Raw genomic sequence first — 23798 nt, forward strand, 5'->3', positions numbered from 1 at the left:
GATGTGTAATTATAAGGGAACAATTTATAATATTTGGGGAATAAAGGGGTAACAACCAGGAAAAATACAAATAATATATGCAGTAAAGTACTGCGTAAGTACAGCGAATTTACAGCGTATGTTTATTAGGGGTGGAACAATACATGTATTCGTTTCGAACCGAATCGGTACGGGGGTCACGATTCGGTGCATGAATTTAAATGGAGAATACACGGTATGAAAATAAAAAAACTTGCGTGCAAAATAATTAATGTAATGCGGAACTACTGTTAGATACGCGGGTTCTTTATGGACAGCTAATCTGTTGCCCCGCTTTAGCTCTGAAGCTCTGATTGGCGCCAATGCAGCCGAGCTCCGCCTATGTATGCGCTCTATCAGAGACCGTCTACATTCTCTGGCACTCTGCAGTTTTTTGTCACGTCGATGCCGGTCCAGTCAGTGAATGAGCAGCCGACAGCGAGTATGGCAAGTGGTGGTGTTCCACAAGAATTAGACGCTCCGCCAGCCTCTTTAAGATCGCAAGTTTGGCAAAACTTCAGTTTTCCAGTCAGTTACAGTAGTACAGGCGAGAGAGTGGTGGAAAAGACGAGGACTTTGCGTCGGCGTTGTTAGGTATGTGAGTGGAAATACATCTAATCAGGGCTCTCAAGTCTCACGCATTCACCTTGACACACACGCATTTTAGTAAGTTCAAACGCCACACTTTGTATTTCTCACGCTGAGAAGTAGGAGATAAATTGTCCTGCTGTATACAACAGGCATACGCAGGGCAGTTCTGTCGAGTTCAGCTGCTTTCAGTTTTTTAAGCGTGCTCAACTTTACGCAGCGCCATCAGCGTCAGAGTACCGCGAGAAATCTTGCGGAGGAGGCTGATTTCAAATCGCTCTCGCGTTACTCTGACGTCATCCATTTGTCGTTTCTTGCAGCGCCTCGTGAAGTCGTACACACCTATTAATTCATCATACAAGCCTATTTTTTTGTTCTTTAGTACATTAATATGAAATAAGGCCAAAATTTAATTTTAAAATGTATTTAGGTAACACTTGTAATACATCTGAACCCATATTTGTATGAAAGATGAGTACAAGATTACTTAAAGTGGTATACATTTTTGAAATACGAGATAGTATGTTAAATGCATTTCAGTTCATATTCATGACATCTCAAAATAACACTGATAAGGACACCTATGTTTTTAAGATTATCTTAAGTACTAAAAAAAAATGCCTTCTTCATTTTTGTTTTGCTTTTCCCTCCATTGTACCGAAAGTGAATCGAACCATGGCCCCTGAACCAAGGTACGAACCGAACCGGGACTTCTGTGTACCGTTCCACCCCTAATGTTTATGTAATTATAGTATACTTATGAAGTAAGTACGTGTAATTATAAGGGAACAATTTATAATATTTGGGGAAGAAAGGGGTAACAACCAGGAAAAATACATATAATATATGCAGTAAGTATTTTATAACTAAGGGCTAACAATTTTAATATTACATGGTATGTATGACTTATATGCTAAAAACGTGGGAAATTACAAATTATTTATACAGTTAGTAATTCATAACTTTGGACTAACGATTCAAATATTAGGCCTACGTGATATGGCGTAGGCTACATGCAAAACAATCTCATGTTTGAGAGTAATTTAGCGAGAACACACACTTGGCTCGATTTGGTGAAAACAAAGCAAGCAAAACTAGTACTACACTCTTAGAACGAATGTGTTAAAAACAACACATTAGTGTTGATGGGACGACACACTAAATGCGTTGTCCCAGAATCCACCCATCTCTGTGTTATTATGGAAACAACACATTTTGTGTTACTTTTAACACAACTTGTGTTATATTTTAACACAAAATCAACACAAAATGACACATAATGTGTTAAAATTACAAATAATGTGTTAAAAACTTAACACACGAAGACGTGTAAAAAAACATAATTTCTAAGAGTGTATTTTCTGTAGTTACTGTGTAAATATACAATTGTTTGGTGTTGTTACAGTCTAAGTCAAAAAAATTTACCCCCTTGTTTCACGTAGTTACAGAGTAAGTACAACATCTGCGGGCTGTAAATTAAAGTGGCACTTGTTACCCCTTTTTTCCCAAAATATTATAAATTGTTCCCTTAAAATTACACGTATGTACTTTATAAGTACACTATAATTACAGAAATTTATGCTGTAAATTCGTTGTACTTAAGCAGTACTTTACTGCATATATTATTTGTATTTTTCCTGGTTGTTACCCCTTTATTCCCCAAATATTATAAATTGTTCCCTTATAAATACACTTATGTACTTCATAAGTAAACTATAATTTCAGAAACATACGCTGAAAATTCGCTGTACTTACCCAGTACTTTCCGGGCTGTAATCTAATCTCTTTACTTCCTCTGCCTGTTGACGTGGACACGAAGGTCATTATCATAACTCCGCCCTCTTCTGACTCACAGCCTGTAAGTAGTCTATGTTTTCATATTTAAACCATAATTCAAACGCAAGTTTTGAGCAGTGCAGAGTAGCGCTTGTTGTTTGTGTTTTTTACAATCACAAATGCAGACATGGTTTTATGTTTTAGTATTCTTACCTTACCAATCTGTTATGGCGCTTTTCCATTGCATAGTACCCCACAGTTTAGATCGGGTCAGCTCACCTCACTTTGCCGTGGTTAGCTTTTCCATTGAGTTTAGTAACACTTTGGAGCGGGAGGGATTATAGGCGTGTTGTTATATTTGCGCTGCCTACTGCTGTGACATCATACAAGTGAGAGCATTGTTGGAATGCTATACATTCCCATACATTTATTTATTTCCGAGACCGCCACAAAATTAAAATTGACCACCACAAATAACTTAGATGTTTGCACATCACTACCTTTGTCTCATTGACAGTTTCTGTACAAACACCCTTGGCGTCGGACGACACGCTCCGCTGAGCCTCATTTAAGTTGCATTTAAGCATATATGCGGATGTGCGCGACGCGAATGTGCCGCCACAAACTGCAAGTTTGGAAAAATCTGGTAGAATATGGTGTTCTTGATTCTCAACCTGTGGATGTTTTCAATGGTGAAAGGGAGTTTGGGAACTTACAGCAAAGCGCAGATGACAACAGGTTTACTTAAGACAGTGTAATCTAGCATGAAGGTAAAGCTAATATTTTACATTATAGCGATGACGCTGTTAGGGGGCGTACACACCGAAGGTTTTATGCCCGTGGCTGGTGCAAGTTTTCAGTTGTTTCCAACGGAAGCTCAGCATTTTTCAAATAAGCCAGCAGGTAGTGGTTTTCTTTCCCGCTGAAAACCAGCGCTCTGCGTTAGCTCTGAGCGCCGAGAGTTGAAAAATATTCAACTTTGGGTGAAAAGTTCCGCTCGTCAATGTCAGTTCTCACACGGCCGTCCAATCACAGTGAAGGAGGGGCGGGACATTACCACAGCAACCAACCAATCAGTGATCTACATTTTTTTAAGCGTCACGTTTTGGAATCAGCTTAGAACCCCAACCGAGGTGGTACTAAAAAAAAGTATTGAGTACTACGTACTTCACCAAGTGAAAAAAGCCCCCAAAAGTAAGCTGAACCGACCCAAACCGTGTGGTACCATGCAATGGAAAAGCGTCATTACATTCTGCTCAAGCTGCGCTGGTAAGTTGATCGATCAGCTTGGTCATCTGCATTTTCTGGGCAGATTCGGCTCGTATTGATAAGGTAGAAAAGACGATATTTACTCCTGTCAGCATTTCATTGTGAGCGAATCTTCAAAACATGGTGAGAAGGGTCACATTTCCGGCTGACGGCAAAGCTATTCTTGCCAATCACAACAGAAACTGCGCTTTTCAAATCAATGAGCTTTGTACAAAATCAGAGTGTTTCAGAGAGGGATTTATGGAGCAACAATAATGTATGGTATGTGGAAAATAATCTGTTTTAACCATAAACCTTGCAAACACATTGTATACCAAATACACAAAAGAACGTGTTTTAGCAATGCAATAGGTGCTCTTTCAAATTCAAGGTAAAGTAAGCATCTGTCAAATGCATAAATGTAAACATTCATTTTGCAAATATGAAAAACATGTAAAAATTAGATTATTATGAATAATTAATCATTTTTGGGGTGTGGCTACTTTATCAAAACACGTCTCAAAGAACCAAACATTGAAAGGATTCTCCAGGGAGCAAGAAACCTGCAAGAGAAAACCTCATTATTTGAAAACGTCTTTCAAAAAACTGCAGGCAGGACCTTTACGTCTCCGAAAGGTTGAAACGTCAGGGTTCAATTACACAGTTAAGCACACATAACCCGCAGAAACGCGGCGAGGAGCAGCGAATTCACATCTTCATCCGTCTGATTGTTGGACTTAAGCAAACATCTGTTTTGAGTTAAAGACCTGGGGTCAGTATAGAACCGTAACCCGATGTAAATCACACACAAACACACGCACACACATACACACAGCGGGCTCGCTTTGACAATCCCCTTAGATTGATTTAACTGAACTGGAACGCCTGAGCATACGAGCCACCAAATATCAAAAATGTGAGCTCACAAAGTCTGAAAATGCAATTAATGCCACAGAAGCAGTCAGTAAAGAATTCTCACAGATTTATCTCTCTCTCTCTCTCTCTCTTATTGGTTAACCGCACAAGCCGGTTCATTTGGACAGAGAGTGGCAGAGTGCTTTCGGTCGGAGTTTCATTAGACGCCTAAATATCAGCGATTACAAATTCAACTCCGGCACCCATGCTCATATCCACAAAGCTTTTGTTTGTTTGTCTTGTGTGGGCTGAAGTCCTGAGAGGATGAAGATTTGTGGTGACACGTTACAGACTGAGGAATTTCTCCAAGCTGATCGGAGACATACCAAAGACCAAAACAAAACTGCACACTTCATTCAGTCATCATTTACTCATCTAGGTGTCATTTAAAACCTGCATGTTTAAAAGACACGTTTAAAAATCGTTTTACATTAAAGAGAATAAAGGAGTTCACACCACAACTATAACGATAAAGTTACAATGAACAATTTTTTTCCAACTGATGTACGATAAACCATTGACAGTCAATAAAATCCATTTGAACTTCAAGTGCACACGCATTTTAAAAGACAAATGACACGGTGGAGAAGCTAACATAAAATTATCTCAGGTATCCAGCGCTGATGCAGTGACTACGTAATGTTTTTATTCTACTACATTAACTACGCCAAAAGGTAAGGTATTAAATTACACAAACTACTAGATTCACTGGTAACAGTTACGCATACACGATGGGCTGAGGACATCTGCTGGTTATACCCGCGGTGAAAATGCAACAAGAACAGCATTCTTTGTTCAGTCGATAAGAAATAACATTTTTGAGGAAAACATTCCAGGATTTTTCTCCATATAGTGGACTTTAGTGGACCTCAACAGTTCACAGTTTTAATGCAGCTTCAAAGGGCTCTAAACGATCCCAACCGAGGCATAAGGGCCTTATCTAGCAAAATGATTGTCATTTTCGCCAAAAAAGTACTTTTAAACCACAACAATGATTACGCATTAGGTAATCACGTTTAAAGGTTACACATGACATATGCGAAACTACTGCTCCAGTGTTCACAAGTGTAGAGAAAACGACTGTTCAGACGTTGTTGTTTGTGGAATGATACAAATGTATGTTTTTGTGTCAGTTTATTGTTTAAAATGGTCGGCAAATGTGCGTTTCACATATGTAACGCGTGACCTTTCAATGTGATTACGTAATACGCAAGGTCGTGCAGGCGCATCACATGGTTAGTGTAAAAGTAAAAGTTGTGGTTTAAGTAAATATTTGAATTTTTCTTGCAAAAATGATGGTTTCGCTAGACAAGACCCTTATGCTTTGGTTGGGATCGTTTAGAGCCCTTTGAAGCTCCATTGAAACTGTAAACTGTTGAGGTCCAATAAAATCCACTATATGGAAAAAATCCTGGAATATCTTCCTTAAATAATTTTATTTCTTCTCGACTGAACAAAGAAAGACATAAACATCTTGGGTGAGTAAATTATCAGGATTTTTTTTATGACAGTGGAGTAATCCTTTAAAGGGGCCGTTGCATGAAAATCGGACTATTTTCATGTTTAAGTGCTATGATTGGGTCTCCAGTGCTTCTATCAACCTAGAGAATATGAAAAAGATCAACCCAGTAACTTAGTTTTGGTAAACCATTCTCTACAAGTACATGAGAAAATAGGTCGTTGAAATTTGGCTCTCCTTATGATGTCATAAGGAGCTCTTATTATAATAATACCGCCCCTTAATCTACACTATCCAACCACAGCACTGCCATTTAGTGCAGAGAAAAAGACAGAGAGAAAATAATTCACAGCACATTCAATGGCAACAACCCGTTCATTTGCATTTAAAAGGACACACCCAAAATGGCACATTTTTGCACACACCTACAAATTGGCAATTTTAACAAGTTATAATAAATTATCAGTGGGGTATTTTGAGCTAAAACTTCACATATGTGCTCTGGGGACACCAAAGATTTATATGACATCTTAAAGCAACACTATGTAGTTTTTTACCTTTAAATAATGTCTCTAAAATTATTTCAGTGATATAACACCTTTTAACTGGACAAATTGTACCGTTGCTACAACCTGAGCAGCCTCCTAGCTGCTACAAGCACACTCTCAAAGTGGCGGTGGAGGGTAGGAAACACAGCCCGTCCCTCCCCCTGCCTGCAGAAGAGTGTATGATACCAGACACTGTTGCGCTTTTCAACCACATGGGGGAGCTGTAAGTCATTTTTACATGAAAACTACATAGTGTTGCTTTAAAAAAGTCTTGTGCCATGGCCCCTTTAAAGGGGACATATCATGAAAATCAGACTTTTTTCATGTTTAAGTGCTATAATTGGGTCCCCAGTGCTTTTATTAACCTAGAAAATGTGAATAAGATCAACCCAGTAACTTAGTTTTGGTAAACCATTCTCTGCAAACATGTGAAAAATAGGTCATTGAAATGTGTCTCCCCTTGTGATGTCATAAGGAGCTCTTATTATAATAATACCACCCCTTAATCTGCACTATCCAACCACACCACTGCCATTTAGTGCAGAGATCAGCTCATTTGCATTTTATGATATATTTTGAGCTAAAACTTCACATATGTGCTCTGGGGACACCAAAGATTTATTTGACATCTTAAAAAAGTCCCTTTAACATCTGATTTGTCTTTATCGATGTGCCATGATTCCCATAAATTCTCATAATTTCCATTGAAGGTTTCCAAAATTTGAATGATTTCAATGTAACTCTTGAGACAGAAGTGATTGCTTTACCCAAGCAGTTGTGTCCGTCGTGGGCCAAGCGGAAGCCATCATAACACGTGCATCTGTAGTTTCCAGGGATGTTGATGCATTCGTGAACGCAGCCTCCATTATATTCACTGGCACACTCGTCGATATCTGAAGGAGAGCAAATGAACGTCACCAAACTGAATACTCAAATGATTTTTAAACCGTCTACAATAACACTCCTAAAATGCATTGCTGTCTAGGAGAAACAACTTGTTATTCATAAACAATTTACAAGATATGGACAAGCCCTCATTTGTGACTTTTTGCCTATGAGTAACGTCCTCTACCTAAACAAGTTTGCTTGAGTCATGCACATGGAGTGCTTTAGGCCTGAGGTTTAGAGAGAGAGAAACGAAAGAAAGAGAGAGAGAGAGATGGGGATAATGATTATAATTTTGCTGTCAGAAACTTTGACTAAGTAGACTGAGAGAAAAACAAATCTATACAAATGTACAAAATAGTTGCATTAAGCATAACAAAATGAAAACCCACAATCTGTCATACGCATCTGCTCGGACGCCATTCATTTCTTTTTAATTAATTTATTTTGCTCAATATGTGCTTCTGTGTGGCAGTAAAAGTGATTATGGTGAATTATACCATACGTTTGTATAGAAAGCCCAGCTGAATAAACATCCCAAAGCCAGAGAGAAAAGTGGATCGCTGTGTTGCTTTGGGAATGGGGGGGGGGGTTCCCCTCTCATTTGACGCCCAATTGAGGTTTAATTACCCAGAGTCTTCTGCTCCACTTTGTAGTCGTCTGGGCTCAGTGAGTGACTCCAGTCCTTCAGTACGTGCACTTCTTTATTCCTCTTTATTCCTGAATGCTTTTTTGTACTTCCAGTCTTTTCGCTCAGCTTTTTCTATTTTTATTGAGGCAATTTTAGCTTCGCTCCATCCCATCACAAGCAATTTTCACAAGCACCTGCTGTTGCGTCTTCTTGTGAAGGCGAGTGATTTATGGGCAACGGACTGCTCGATTTGAGCTACGGGCAGCAAACAAAGCATTTAGCGCAATTCATAATCATGGTTTGTGGGTTATTAGTGTCACGCTGAAATTGTGAACGTTCATGCTCACGTGGAATAAACGCTTTGTTTCATGCTTGAGAAAAATAGTCAATACTAAGAGACTGGGAAGATGGAGTTCATGATGTATAGGCAGACTGAACAGCACAAAAATTTAATTTAGAAACGTCAATACAAGGAAAAGAAAGTCCTGCTGGGACAGAAACTGATTTAGAGAGAACATTTCCACATTTGCTAGTTTATGGGAGGCTGACATGTCAAACAGTATCCTGCAGTGTGACATACTTAATGTAAAATTGTTGTAAATTAAATTTATAAATAATATAATTTGCTCATATTAATGCAGAGACTTAACCAGGGGTCCGGTTTGGAGTTTTTTTTATTTCAGATTTTTTAAATCACAGTATTGGCTTGATTATGTTCCATAATATAAATTATGTTCCAATTATATGTTCTACTATAAAAAATATATATATTACTGCTCTATGTGTAACTGCATAGTAATGATATATTAGATAAACTTCATTATAAACTCAAATTGAAATGAGTGCGCTGCAGACATACTTTTATATTTTGCAAATTTCTCCTCATCTATCTTTTTTCCTAACCTGGGCACCTTATGACAGCTGCAGGGTTCCCACACCTTACTTAACTTCAAATTCAAGGACCTTTCAAGGACTTTCCAGGTCCAATACCTTCAAATTCAAGGACTAAATATGGGGACACATTTCAAGTGAGAGCAAGGTTACATCGTGTTCCCTTTTAAGATACACTGTTACAGTTCCCTTTTGAGGGAACTCGCGCTGCGTCACTGAAGTGACACTTTGGGAACGCCTCCAGGGGTAAGTGCGTCTGAATGTGTATATCAAATTCAACCAATGATGCGGGAGTCAGGAAGTATATTTCTATCTGAAATATTGCCAAAGACGGCATTACAGGGAGGCAGGAAGTATGGCAAGGGAGACGCAGCATCTCATTCCCTTCTAAGGAAACAACAGTTACATATGTAACCCGAGACGTTTTCATGTGTCAAACACAACTATGAAAAAAAGCATTTTGGTATGAATCAACATTTTAAGCGAACAGTTTAGCACGTGTGCTTAAAGAGTCTAGAATTTTATGATATTATCCTACACTACACAGGGAATTATATGGATTTTTTTCCACAAAACTTCTTGCCTAAAATAGTTTTAAGCACTTTCAATTACAAATATCTATGTATGTATATTTTCAAAAACTTCCCAGGGCCTGGAATCCCCCCCCAGATTCACAAACTTTCAAGGATTTCAAGGACCTGTGGGAACCCTGAAGCTGTGATTTGACGTGACCTAACCGTAACAGATATTCTCTGAACAAACAAAATCCCGACCAGATTAACTGATTGCATGGTGACAATGATATGATTGACGTGAGATGCAGATGAGCAGTTAACCCTGGAGCACCCAAGAACCCTTCTCTTAGCATCAATTAACATTGGCCAAATTTGACAGGGTTAAAATCCATCACCCATTTTGTTACCCTCGCCGTCACAGAGAGCACGGCACACGGTTGTGTAGCAACGGAAGACGCCGACATCCCAAGTGCTTTGGAAAGAAGAAAAAAAGTGCATTGACTCGTGCATTTTTAGGCGCGACTATGAAACGAATATGAAACTAAGTAAATAAAAATCTTTCTGCGAGCCGGATTATGTTTAATCTTTAGTGAGCAGATGCTGGCCGCAGGTGGCTGGTGGGCCGGGAGTTTGAGATCACTGGTCATAATGCAAGACTTTTAAAATGATTATACCACGGGTCTGATGAATGCTGCATTCTGATTGGCAGAGAAATATTCTATGGGTGTTGATTATTTTTCTGTAAACCACACACCTAACTTGTCAAATGTCTTAAAAATAGGCACCAGAGCAATGTTTGTGGTAACCGTGGTATAAGCGGAATAATTGTGTCACGGTGTGTATAACACCGAATAAGGAAAAACTAAGAGACGAACCCAAACGCAAGGATGTACAAAAATAACTATGTATTTATTAAAGAACAAAAACACCCACGTGGGGGTAAACAGAAGATAACCAAAACACTGTGATGAAAACACAAACTCTAACACGGGAAAAACAGGAACAGGTATCAAGCAACACGCAGCACATGAACACAGATTTCCAAACAACGAACGCGCACATGACAGAGAACGAGAGGGGATTATAAAGACACCACATCAATGGGGAACAGGTGAACATAATTAATTACGTAAGACAAGTACATAAGGGAGCAAGGTAAAAGTGACACACAGACCACAATGCTGCCATGACCTTGCCCTCAGAACATAGACCTGAACCTATACTAAGGTCTGGCAAGATCACGACAGCAACAAGACACCGGGAACATGTGGAAGCCACACACACACAATGTGATTCCACATGTCCCCACACAGAACATAATACTGTCATGGTCCTGTCAGATGCACTCAGACCTAAATCTAGCACAGATGTCTGACAAGACCATGACAGTACCCCCCTCTTTAAAGGCGGATACCAGACGCCATGAAGACAAAACACATCAAACACGAGGAACGAGAGACTGTACAATAGACAACACCCACGACAACATTACAATAAACAACAATGGGAGACAAACATATGTGACAGAATGAACCGGCCACTCAAGGACGCAGCAAGTTCACGGAGGGCGGCTCCCCCAGGAGTTTCGTCGAGGGGGAGTAGTGACATCGGGGTTCATTCCCCATCACCCCCGATGTCTCTTGGGGACCACCATGAGCGATCGCTCGCTCCTGCGGCCTGCGGGAGGAGGATCGGCCCAGGCGGTCCCCCAAAGGTTGAGTCGTCGTCGACGGTCCCTCGGAGGACCACCGTTCCGCTCGTAGGGGGATCCGGAAAGGACCACGCCCGATCATTTCCCCGGGGTGGCTACCGAGTGAGGGTCTCCGTTTCCGCGAGGGGACGGGAGATGACTTCCGGGGGGTATCGGATCGTCTGCGATTCCCAGAAGGGGGGTAATTCGCCTGCCTTCGTCTCGTTGGTTTGTCCCGGCGGCTGCCGGCTTCGCCAGGGTCCCCAAGCCCTCCACCCCTCCCTTGGACTCTCGCTACCAGACTTTGTTTTTTTGTTTTTATGTGAGTGTCTGGTAGACACTCGTAGAGGGAGGGGTTATGTCACGGTTAAATCCGTGTCATGTTTTGTTTCTGTTCTGATCGTTGTCACCTGGACATTCATTGATTAATCACCTGATTCATTCCACCTGTTTGTCATTAGTCTGTGTATTTATACCTGTGTTTGTGCAATACTGACTGCCGGTTCATTGTCATTTCTTCCATGTCTGTTCACGTTGGATGTTCCTGTTGTCATTACAACCCTGTCTGTTCCCTGTGTTGGATGTTCCTGTTTTCCTGTGTTTACCATGTCAGCCCTCGTGTTTTTATTATTAAATGTTATTTATTTTGAACTATGCGTTTGCGTCCTGTCACTCCTACCCAGTCATGACAAATTGACTCCGGTCCTTTGAATTATTTGAAAATAATGCACACCTGCGGTGTAACCACCTTGGTGTGCATTATTTTCTTATAATTCAATGGCCCGTCGTCAATTATTCCTTACATAATTGACATAAAAAAATACCATGTCATACGTTTATCCAAATCTTTACGTACAAAAAACACTGCAGTCTACAGCAGCACAATATATATAATTATTGAAATGCCACAAATGTACATATTTCAATCGTTTCAAAACTTCAGAAAGTTATGTATGTTATTTATCTAGTTTTCAGTTTCAATGATTTCAATTAGATTTTATAAACTTAAAGGTGCAGTGTGTAGATTTTAGCAGCATCTAGTGGTAAGGTTGCACATTGCAACCAGCGGCTCAGTCCACAGCTCAACCCCTCCCTTTCGAAACGCATAGTAAAGCTACGGTAGCAACCACAGGACAAACATGTCATCATCTGTGACAATGTAGTGACAAAACACGCTCTATACAACAATTTGTCCATTTAGGGCTACTGTAAAAACATGGCGGCACAAAATGGCGACTTCCATGTAAGCGGACCCGCGGTGTATGCAGATAAAAACGACTCATTCTAAGGTAATAAAAGCATAATGGTTCACTATGTAAGGTCGTTATAATATAGTGATGTATATTATATTGCATTTCTGTCAAGATATCCTCCTTAAATATACACACACTGCACCTTTAATCCTATATAGGCTATGCAATATGACAATGCTTTATCAAGCAAGTTATTGAGTATCACATTTTTCTTCAATATTTGGCAACCCTACTGCACTCTTAGTTAAACAGCACAACTTGAATAAAATGTCCCGGTTAAGCTGGTTAAAACAACACGAGCATCCCAAACACAACATATCCTGGTAAAGCTGTTCTTCTCAATATGGCAGTACTGCTTTTTTAAGGATAAGGACTGTTATTTATTCAGAAACCACGTTATTTGTAGCTAATAGCTAAGGAGGGTTTTGCAATAGCTTTCAGAGGATTACAGTCTGATCTTTAAAAGCGCTCGCCGGTTTGTGTATGCTTAAATTCAGCACGTGGTGGAGTATATTTTACCAACGATTCTCATATCTCCCCTCCACACATTTCTGTTTCCATGCCATATCAAAGGCTTTACTCACTGATCCCGGTTCAGTCGATAGCGTCGTTTTAACAAAGCAAAAACATTCCTGAACTCTCCGCTTCTCCGCCTGAGCTTAAAGTGTTTGTATCCACAGAGGATCATATTGGCCGAGGCTGTCCAAAAGAAACCTTCACCTCTCCAAATGCAACCGAGCTTTAAAAACTTCCCCGAGGCGAACGTCCACAAGAAAACAAAACCAAGTGAATGAAATCGAATCAGATATGGCAATATCATCGTGCAATAATTGTTTTGTACTAACAGTCGGGGATTGCGCTACTATGAAACTGAAGCCTGCCAAACTACAAGCTTGTCATAATGCAAAGACTTTAGGGTTTAGTTGGCAGCTTCGATTTTTTTGTGCTGGTTTGAGAACACACACGAGTTCATCTTATGGAGGTCACTGTCTTTAATTACTTTAGTCCTTATCATTTCATAAAGTAACATGTGAAAGATATTTCATGCCTGATTTCACCTCTCAAGGGAAAATTAAGTCATCTTTTTTGATCAGCATTTGAAACTTTATTTCCTTTCCCTTAGCTAAGACTGACGATAAAGCCAAAGAACTGAAGATTTAAGAGACACATACAGAATGATCTTATTAATTTACACTACAAAATAATTAAAACAATATTTTTGGCTATTTTTAGTCAAAATATTTAAATACACTTAAAACCATTTTTCTTATCTCACTGGAACAGTAATTTTTTCCTAGTTAAAGCAGAGACTAAACTTTGTTTAACTTTGACTTAAATCAGGTGTAAGAGAAATAAAAAAGTTATTGAAGATCTACAAAAAAGACAAACTTAAATTTTTTAAGGAAAATAAAAATCCTGCTATAACTTACTCACCCTAAAGTTGTCCTAAACCTATACTTATGTGGTCAAGATTGCTCTGATCTGACGTTAACACAATTTTCTTCTTTTTGGGTACAAAGCAAAACAATTGCATTTTATATTTATGCAATACAACTTTGTTAGGTAAGAATGTTAAATATTATTATTTTGCACAAAACAAAGGAGACAATTTTTTTAGAGTTAATATTTTCAGTTCTGGTTTGAATTTAAAATTTTAAATCAATAAATCACAATTAAGTTATTTTCTTCTTTTTAGAAAATTCACCGATGGGGCAAGTTGTCACAAGTGAACATTCTCTGTTCAACAGTCTACAACTCCGTAATGAGATAAACTATGAAAATGTAATGAATACAATATGTTCCCAAGACTTCCTTCTTTCATTTGGTAAATGTATACCATTGTGATGTATGGTGCATAGTAAATGTTAGAAAGTGTGACAACTTACCCCAATCTCCCTATATAGTTGTGGAAAAATATATTGGCACACTTGTAAAATATAATCAAAGAAAGTTAAGAAATATATCTACAGTACGGGTCTCAAACATTTTTCTGAGCAAGGGCTACCACAATGGAAAAAACAAACTGGGGGCGCTACTTATTGATATAGTGTTATTTTTCTTTTACTTTTTTGTTTTATTTTACTTATTTTTTATCATTTTTTAAAATGTTAACATACATAAAAAGAGAAGCAAGCTAATATAAAAATAATAATAATAATAATCAAATTGAGTCTATTAATAGAATATGGTTTGGTGGGCAACAGACTCTGTGCCGTCACCATGTTTGAGACCACTGATCTACAGTGTTACTCCTTTTGAGGTTTAATAAAACAAAAATACAATGTTTCATTAATAAAAAATATTTGAAAGTGGGGGGAAATGTTTTTTTTTTCTTCATTTAATCCTCTTTGCTACCTCCATTTGCAAGGGTAACAGCTCAGAGTCTTGTATTATAATGTCTGATGAGGTGTCAAGTCATCTTAGATTATTCATCCATACTGTACAGAATTTCTCCAGACTCTTCATATGTTGCTGCTCTCTCATCTTCAGTCATTTTCTGTATGGTTCAGGTCAGAGAAACTGAGATGCTATGGCAGAACCTTGATTTTGTCTTCAGTGACCCATTTTTGGTTAATTTTGATGATGTTTGTTTGGACCAATTTCTTAATAAAAGTTTTATCCACAACTCATTATAAGATTTCTAGCAGAGCAAGACTTTTTTTATCTATTGGTTTCATGTAATTGAATTTTACATGAAACATATTTCGCACATGCAAGACTTTTTTATTGTTAAGTAAATGTAGCATATTTAGAAACAGTATTTTACAGTCCTGGCCAAGAATATTGGCACCCTTGGTAAATATGAACAAATAAGGCTGTAAAAAATTCATCTGCATTGTTAATCCTTTTGATCTTTTATTTGAAAAAAATCACAAAAAAGTATCCTTTCATTGTATAATAAGAATTTAAAATGGGGGGAAATACCATTATGAAATATTTATTTTTTATTTTTAATACACATTGGCCACAATTATTGGCTTTTATTCAATACTTTTTGAAACCTCTCTTTGCCAGTTTAACAGGTCTAAATTTTCTCCTATAATGCCTGATGGGGTTAGAAAACACATGACAAGAGATCAGAGACAATTCCTTCATCCAGAATCAGACCATTGAGATTCCCAGTTTCTCCTCTTTAGTTCACTCCTCTGATTTTCTGTAGGGTTCAGGTCAGAGGACTGGAAATGCTAAAGCAGAAGCTTGGTTTTGAGCTCAGTCACCCATTTCTGTGTTGTTTTTGAGGTTTGGGTTATTGTACGGTTGGAAGATCCAAACATGGCCCATTATAAGATTTCTAACAGAGAAAGTAATTTACTGACTTTTTATCTGTTGGTATTTGATATAATCCATGATGCCATGTATCTTAACAAGATGTCCAGGGGCCCGTACCATGAAAATGGCTAAACAAACTCAGGGTTACAGGATTAGTTTCAGGTTGACAAAACCAAGCCAATGTGCAGGCCTTGTTGGTAAAAGCTATTTTCATGGTACCCAAAACCCAGGATTTGCACAAACTAATCCTAAACAAAGCTGGCTAACCAACTAAACCAGCTTCATGGTATAGGCCCCAGGACCTCCAGCAGAAATATAGGCCCACAACATCAAAAACACAGCAGTATATTTCATTGTACACATGGGGTACTTTCTTCTCTGTCTTCACCAAACCCATCTTGAGTGTTTGCTGCTAAAAAGCAATTTTTTTTTCTTTCATCTGATCATAGAAGCCATTCCCATTTAAAGTTCCAGTCATAACTGAATATGCTTTAGTTTGTTTTTGAATAAGCTAGGATAATTTTTCTTGTAATCCTCTCAAACAACATGTGTTGATGTAGGTTCTGTTTGTCAATTTTTTAAAGGTTTTCTGAACCAGAGACTTAACTATTTTCTGCAATTCTCCAGCTGTGACCCTAGGAAAGTCTTTAGCTACTCAAACTCTCCTTCTCACCGCACTTTAGGACAATAAAGGTCCAGGCACAGGGTTTCCCGCAGAAAATTTGTTAGTTAAGGTGGTAGGGTTGGGCGGGTGGTATGAGGCCGAGGGCGTGTCAATCAAAGGGGCGGGGCGTATGCGTCATGATGAAAATTACAATATTTTAATAAAATAAATAAATAAAATATTTATTTTTAAAACACTCAAATAAAACTTAATTTTAAAGAAATTATGACAAAAAATGAACACATACTAGATTATTTAACTTTAATTATTAAACGGGAATAGCTGCGTGATGAAGTGAAACTAAAGGGTTAATAATAATCACAAACTAAAGCAGATGTTGTAGAACGTCTGGCGAACGATGATAGATAGCGCAAAAATTTAAAAAACTGATTATTTCCCACTATTAATTACATTATCTTAAAGGAGTGTAACTACTGTAGCATGTAAATAATGCAAATAAATAAAGTGAGCAAGAGCGCTCAACAATCTCAACAGGCACGTGAAACCTAGCTAGCAGGTTGCTCAAACAACAAAATCACCAGCTAACTTACTTTAAAATCGCAAGAACTATATAACAGCCTGGCTTAAATAACCCCAAAACATAAGTCCACTTACAGTTCTCACGGACACGTATTTTATCAACTGGCTATCCTCCAGACATGACAGACCACATCTTATCTCATTTCGGCCATGTGGTCCGCGTGCACACTCGCGGTGTGAAGCGCGTCTGCGCTATTCTCCGAGATGTTTTATCAACTGGCTAATTATCCTTCAGACAGTGACGGTCCAGACCACGTCTCTCTCATTGTGGCCGTGTGGCGCACGTCCCCGCATGCGGTGTGATGCGCGTATGCGCTATTCTCCAAGATGCACTTGACGGCCTTTTGTGCAGCATTTTTTTTTTTTGGACGAGCTAGTTAAGGCGGTAGGGTTTCCAAGCTTAGGCGGGCCGCCTTAACTGAAATATGCTGCGGGAAACGCTGAGGCAGTTTTGTAACATTTTCTGTTGGTTGGAAATTCTTAATTATTGCCCTGATGATGGAAATGGGAATTTTTACTGCTCTAGCTTTTTTCTTAAAGCCCCTTTACCAATTTGTAAAGCTCAATTATCTTTTGCTGTACATCAGAAATACATTCTTTGTTTTTTCTCATTGTGATGGATGATTTAGGGAATTTGGGCTTTGTTTTCCTTCCTCTTTATATTTCTGTGAAACAAGAAGCCAGTGCTGAATGATTTGATGTTTATAATCATGCTGGAGTGCTAAAAATGTGAATATGAATGGAAATATACTTCAGAGATATTTTACTCATAAGAACTTCTAGGGATGCCAATAATTGTATCCAACGAGTATTTGAGAAAAACATTAATTTCATAATGATATTTCCCCTCCATATTAAATTATTATTATCCAATGAAAGTATACATTTTTGTGAATTTTTTAAATAAAAAAAATAAAAGGATTAACAATGCAGCTGAATTTTCACACGACTATATGCATTGAATTGGTTCAGCACCTTTATGTTTATTATTTGTTTCTTACCTTCACAGTGTTTCCCGTCACCCTTGTATCCTGATTTGCAGATGCATTTGTACGACCTCAGGGTGTTCTGACAGATGGCATCAATACTGCAACTGTCCAAGGCCTCTGCGCACTCGTCCACATCTGCTAAAACACCAGCAAATTAAGACATTTAGAGGATTTTCACTGACCGACAAATGTTTTGGCCTTAGGTGAATAAACAGAAACGGTGAGGAGAAAGCGTGATGGCACCGCATCACTATGACAGCACACTATTATGCTTCAAAAGGCGGTAGCAAACTGTAGAAGAACTATTCTAGTTTGTCAAAGAACCTTTTGTGAAACAGAAAGTTTTTTGTATATTAAAGGTTCTTTATGGAACTATATAGTCAAAAATTATTCTTCTATGGCATCATGAAGCACCTATAGTTATAAAAGTGCTAACAAACAACCTTATCTCTCAGAGACCCTTAGGTGAGGAGATTCAACAAATCTGTGGCTGAAACAAAGTCTTGCTGAAAACTAATCATGAGACGTGGAAGAATTTGCCACCATATTTGAGTTAAGTGCTTGGGTTTGTGTTTACATTTCAATTTAGCTCAAAATATTCATGGTTTTCTCTCTCAAACATATCGTTTCAAAAGACCCACTGGAATCCTGTTAATCCCATTTGGATTACTTTAATGATGGATGGATGTGCTTTTTGGAGTAGAGATGTAACGATCACTGGTTTATTGGTTAATCGTGAAAAAAAGCGGTTAGTATTACCACATCATTTTGTTTATAACGGTTTATCCATGCCAGTGTCTTGGCTTAAAAACCCCTGTCCAGCATCAACCAATTTAAGCAATTACGTGAGACAAACACATTCATTCACGTCTGCTCCCATGTGTTTGTGCACTGCAAAAAATGACTTTCTTACTTAGTATTTTTGTCATGTTTTCAGTAAAGTTATCTTAAAATTCTTAAATCAAGATGTATTTTCTTGATGAGCAAAATAACCTAAGAAAAGAAATCTAGTTTTAAGACAAGTGAATTTGTGCTAAAAACAAGCAAAAATATCTGTCAATGGGATGAGAAAATTTTGCTTGAATTAAGTGTTTGACTGTGGGTTCACACAAGCTGCGTTTGAGGCGTCAAATTCACGTCTACTTGAACAGTTTGAGTTTACTCGCATCATTCGCGCATAAAAGCCGTGCGTGAAATTCTAGTCATCCAGAAATTTAGGTGAAAATTCGCATCATGGGAGGGGCTTCTGCACCTCTGCTAGCGTCCTGTAATCACGTCACTACTAGAGCAAGCTCCTGATTGGTTAACGCGGCATGTTTTTCCGCCAAAGTTCAAATTTTTCAACTTGCGCATTTCCCGCCACAACGCTGAATTCGCGCCATGGAATGAGGCGGAATCGCGTGTACTGCGGCGCGCTAAACGCCTCATTCGCACCGCGAGACCTCCAGACTTCACATTGACTTAACATTGAAATCACTCGCGCTTGATGCCTCTACCATGGCTGGTTTGAACGCAGCATGAGAAAAAAAGAGCACAAATTCACTTAAATTGTATATTTTGGGCTAAAAACTACACTTATTTTCTTATGTCATTTTGCTCATCAAGAAAAGGCATCTTAATTTAAGAATTTTTTGATATTTCTAATGAAAACAAGACAAAAATACTAGTAAGAGTGAGAAAGTAATTTTTTGCAGTGCACTGCAAAAAAGTATTTTCAAGAAAAAAAATCTTAGTATTTTTGTCTTGTTTTCAGTAAAAATATCTAAAAAATTCTTAAATTAAGATGCTTTTTCTTGATTAGCAAAATGACCCAAGAAAAGCTTTTAGAACAAAAATATACAATTTAAGTGAATTTGTAATTAAAAAAAATTTCTTGAATTTTTCTTATGTGTGAGCGCAAGTGTCGTGCAGCTTTACTCCTGGGTAATAAGTTCACCCAATTTCTCACAACATACACAGAGAAACTTGATGATTTGTCCTGTCTTTATATGAAAATCTGATTTACTCACTTTTGTTTTTATCTAAACTAGATGAACATTTATCTCACAATCCCAAATTTGACATGATTAATGTTAAATGTTATTCATTTAATGTTTATGTGAACAAAAATGCACTTACATGTAAAATCAAATAAAATTTTTGGTTTGCATCAGTACTTTATCTTAATTTTTAGAAAGTGTTCACAAAACCATGATAATATTAATAATCACAGTGATTTTGTCACTATAACCATGATGTAAAATTGTCATACAGCTTCATCTCTATTTTGGAGCTTACCATTGTGAATCGGAGTAAGGAGATCGTTTTCAACGCTAATGTTTTGTGTACTTGCTCAATAATGATGTTTATTTGTAACCAAAAGTTACAGATTATAGCTTTAACTGTGTCGTTTAAAGGCTGTGCGAGAGTAATATTAGTAGCATTTGCTAAAGCAAGCATCACTAAACATTAATAAAACTTCTGTAAATAAACAAAGGAACGATGCCGTACATTTCTGGCAAGAGGATTTTCTGTCCAAATTACAAAACTGTTAAGGCAATGGTTTCCAAAAGTGATTTCACGTGTTTTCAACAATCAAATCTGTCTTTCTCATTCTGGATTCAATCAAACTGGAGTTCTGTCTCATTGCTTCTGTCTTCTGTGGATGCTGTCAAAAAAACAGATGCACATCCAAACAGGAGACGGCTTATTAGGGGTTTAAAGGTCCAACGATCTCAAGCCAGTTTCCACAAACTCTTTTGTTGAGGAAAGGCAAGCATTTCATTTAAACATCTGTCGGCCAACACTTATACACGCAATTTATCATGCCGACCTCCAACATATTCACAGATTTCACTCATAAATTCAATGATCATCTGATTCATACAGAATGCAAATCTGTTTACTGATTCTAGTGGTGGATGTCTTTATAACAACATCTGTCATTATATTACTCACTTCTAAGTGTTTACAGGAGTGGTTCTCAAACTGGGGGCCGGGGCCCCCAGGGGGGCCTCGGGATGGTGCCAGGGGGGCCCCAGTTTTATGAGATTTTATGAAATACATTCATTTATCATGAATTCTGTGTAATTAAACCACAAAAATATAAGGCTACTAATCAACAGCACTACTTTAACTCATTTTATATGATTGTTTCATAAAAACGTTACATTTTAGCACAAATTTGTCATACATTTTCTTTGGGGGGGGGCGCGAAGAAATGCACTTGACACAAGGGGGGCTGCACGCTGAAAAAGTTTGAGAACCACTGGTTTACAGTACGAAGCTTTTAGGGGTTTAGTACAACTCGCTCATTACAGAAGTGTCTTAGCACTGTAGAGGAAAAAAGAGATGAATCGGTTGTTTTTCTTAAGAGCTATAGAAGTATAAAACACCAGATCTCACACTGATGCCAGTAAAATAAGAAGGAAATGACGTACACACAACATTTAAAATCACAAACCTATGACTGCTTTTTAAAGAAACAAGTAGGGGAGAGCGGGGTAAGTTGTCACACTGTTAATAACTCCAACACTAGAGGCTCTATCTCAAAAATCAAATAGCCACTTTATGTGACTTCTTCTTCTATAGTGAACTTCCTGTTCACATGTGGTCAAGATCACTGTAATCTGAGGTTAGCACAATTTTCTTATTTTTCTGCTTAAAAAGTAAAAAAAAATCACTTTACATTTTATGCAATACAACTTTGTTAGGTGTGAATGTTTAAAATGATTATTTTGCACAAAATCGAGGAGACCGTAAAGTGTCTTTTGATACTTTAGCTAAAGTGATATGATGAGCTAAACTTGAGATTTAGACAACATTAGCACACAAGTAAGTATGGGGCAAGTTGTCTCAATGACTTTGGGGCAAGTCGTCACATCTGACAACTTGCCCCTGTACAAACAAACACATCGAACATGCTCAGAAAACATGATATAGAAAAGAATAAGCCTCAATCTAGCAAAAAGCTGTTTCAAAAGAAAGGGAAGCAGAAATCTGGACCTATGAAAAACAAGGCAGCTAAAAGAAGAAAAATCATGCAAGAGTCATCATCAGATGATGAAGAGTGCTTCTGCCTCGTCTGTGTAGAGCCATTTTCAAAGAGTCGTCCAAAGGAGACCTGGGTAAAATGTGTAAAATGCAACAATTGGGCCCATGATGCTTGCACCTCAGGCCAGGCAATTTATGTGTGTCAGAATTGTGATTCTGGAGATGAGTCCTATTAGTCATACAGGGCATCTGTTTTGTTCAGAGGTTAAACATGTTAAGTTAAGCAAGTTATCTGCAGCGTTCCATTCAGTTATCTGGTTTTATGTGAAAGCCATAGAACATTTGAACCAAAGTTCAAAGTAAAGTGGTCTTGCCACTTAATTGAAATGTGCATTATTTGGATTGAAATAATTGTTTTTCCAGATTCTCCAGGCACGGATGTTTATATTTCCAGTTTGGTTTGAGTTTAAAAATTAAAATCAATATTCACAATTAAGTAGTTGTGTTCTTATTTTTAGATAATCTAGTGTGACAACTTACCCGCCCTAGTGTGACAACTTACCCTCCGATGGGGCAAATTGTCACAAGTGCACAGTCACTATTCAACAGTCTACAACTCTGTAATGAGATAAGATATAAAGATGTTATGAATACAACATATGTGCCCAAGACTTCCTTCTTTCATTTGGTATGAGATTTATACCATTTTGATGTATGGTGCTCAGTAAATGTTAGACAGGGTGAAAAGTGTGACAACATACCCCGCTCTCCCCTACAACAAACTACAGATAAAGAATGGCATGAGAGTGAGTAATGACCAATATTTACATAATCTGTTCCTTTAAACTAAGATTTACTCACTTGTACGTTTTACAAATTTCCACAGGACAAAGAACCTCAGAAATCATGGATTGTTAAAATTAGAAGGGACTTACACTGCAAAAAATGACTCTCTTACTTAGTACATTTGTCTTGTTTTCAGCACAAATATCTAAAAATTCTTAAATCAAGATGTATTTTCTTGATGAGCAAAATGACCTAAAAAAATAAGTCTGGTTTTTAGACAAAAAATATAAAATTTTTGTGCATTTGTGCTTAAAACAAGCAAAAAATCTGCCACTAGGGTAAGAACATTTTTCTTAAATTAATTGTTTAAGAAAAAGTTCAAGATTTTATTTTCTTACCACATTGGCAAATTGTTTTTTGCTTGTTTTAAGAAAAAAAATCACACATTTCTTTGTCTAGAAACTGGACTTTCTTGAAGATTTTCACATCAAGTATTTTTAGATATTTGTACAAAAAACAAGACAAAAATTCTAAGTAAGAAAGTCATTTTTTGCATTGTATAACCTAATTTGAGATAAGAAAAATGCATAATATCTATTTTATTTTAAAGAGAATAGCAGAGTTCACACCACAGCTATGATGATAAAGATACAATGAACGATTGACAGCCAATCAAATCTATTTGAACTTCAAGTGCATGCCCATTTAAAATGACAGATGACACGGTAAGCTCATCATTGGTAAGTAAGTGAGGTAAGTGATTTGCGAGTGAGTACTGCGAGTGTGAGCAAATTAACATAAAGTTATCGGTATCATCTGGCGATGTGGGCGCTAATATCGTTAATGTGTGAATGGCCCTTATGTCCCATTTATTTTCTCCCTAATGTTTTTTCAAGACATGAACATTGACTTAATAACATGTGATTAACTTGATAACAAACTATTTACGTGAAGTTCGTTGAGCAAGTATTATTAGAGTTAAAAACCCCATATGAGCCCCCAAAGTTGTGTACAGAGATGTTATTTAGTTAGAAATTAATCCTGCTTCTGTTGATTCGGTCAATGTGCTTAAAAAAACCTACACGAGAAAAGTTTTTAACATATCATGCCTTGCGTTTTTTGTGATCTGTATGAATTGGAGATATGTAGTACTTAGTTAT

The 23798-nt window shown here is 37.7% G+C and overlaps 1 protein-coding gene across 3 annotated transcripts in view; it reads right to left on the reverse strand.

Moving 5' to 3' along the window:
* scube3 (signal peptide, CUB domain, EGF-like 3) overlaps positions 1-23798 on the reverse strand; it is a 121669-nt gene that overhangs the window by 75445 nt on the left and 22426 nt on the right. For 2 of the 3 annotated variants that reach the window (XM_055187824.2, XM_055187822.2), the window contains exons 2-3: positions 17893-18018; positions 7320-7445 (exon numbers count right to left, since the gene is read on the reverse strand). In XM_055187824.2, the coding sequence (XP_055043799.1) occupies positions 7320-7445; positions 17893-18018 (252 nt within the window). The remainder of the gene's footprint in view (positions 1-7319; positions 7446-17892; positions 18019-23798) is intronic. The other variant, XM_055187823.2, reaches the window with a different exon arrangement.

Source organism: Misgurnus anguillicaudatus, chromosome 13, assembly GCF_027580225.2.
Source record: "Misgurnus anguillicaudatus chromosome 13, ASM2758022v2, whole genome shotgun sequence".
In the NCBI taxonomy this organism is placed as follows: Eukaryota; Metazoa; Chordata; class Actinopteri; order Cypriniformes; family Cobitidae; genus Misgurnus; species Misgurnus anguillicaudatus.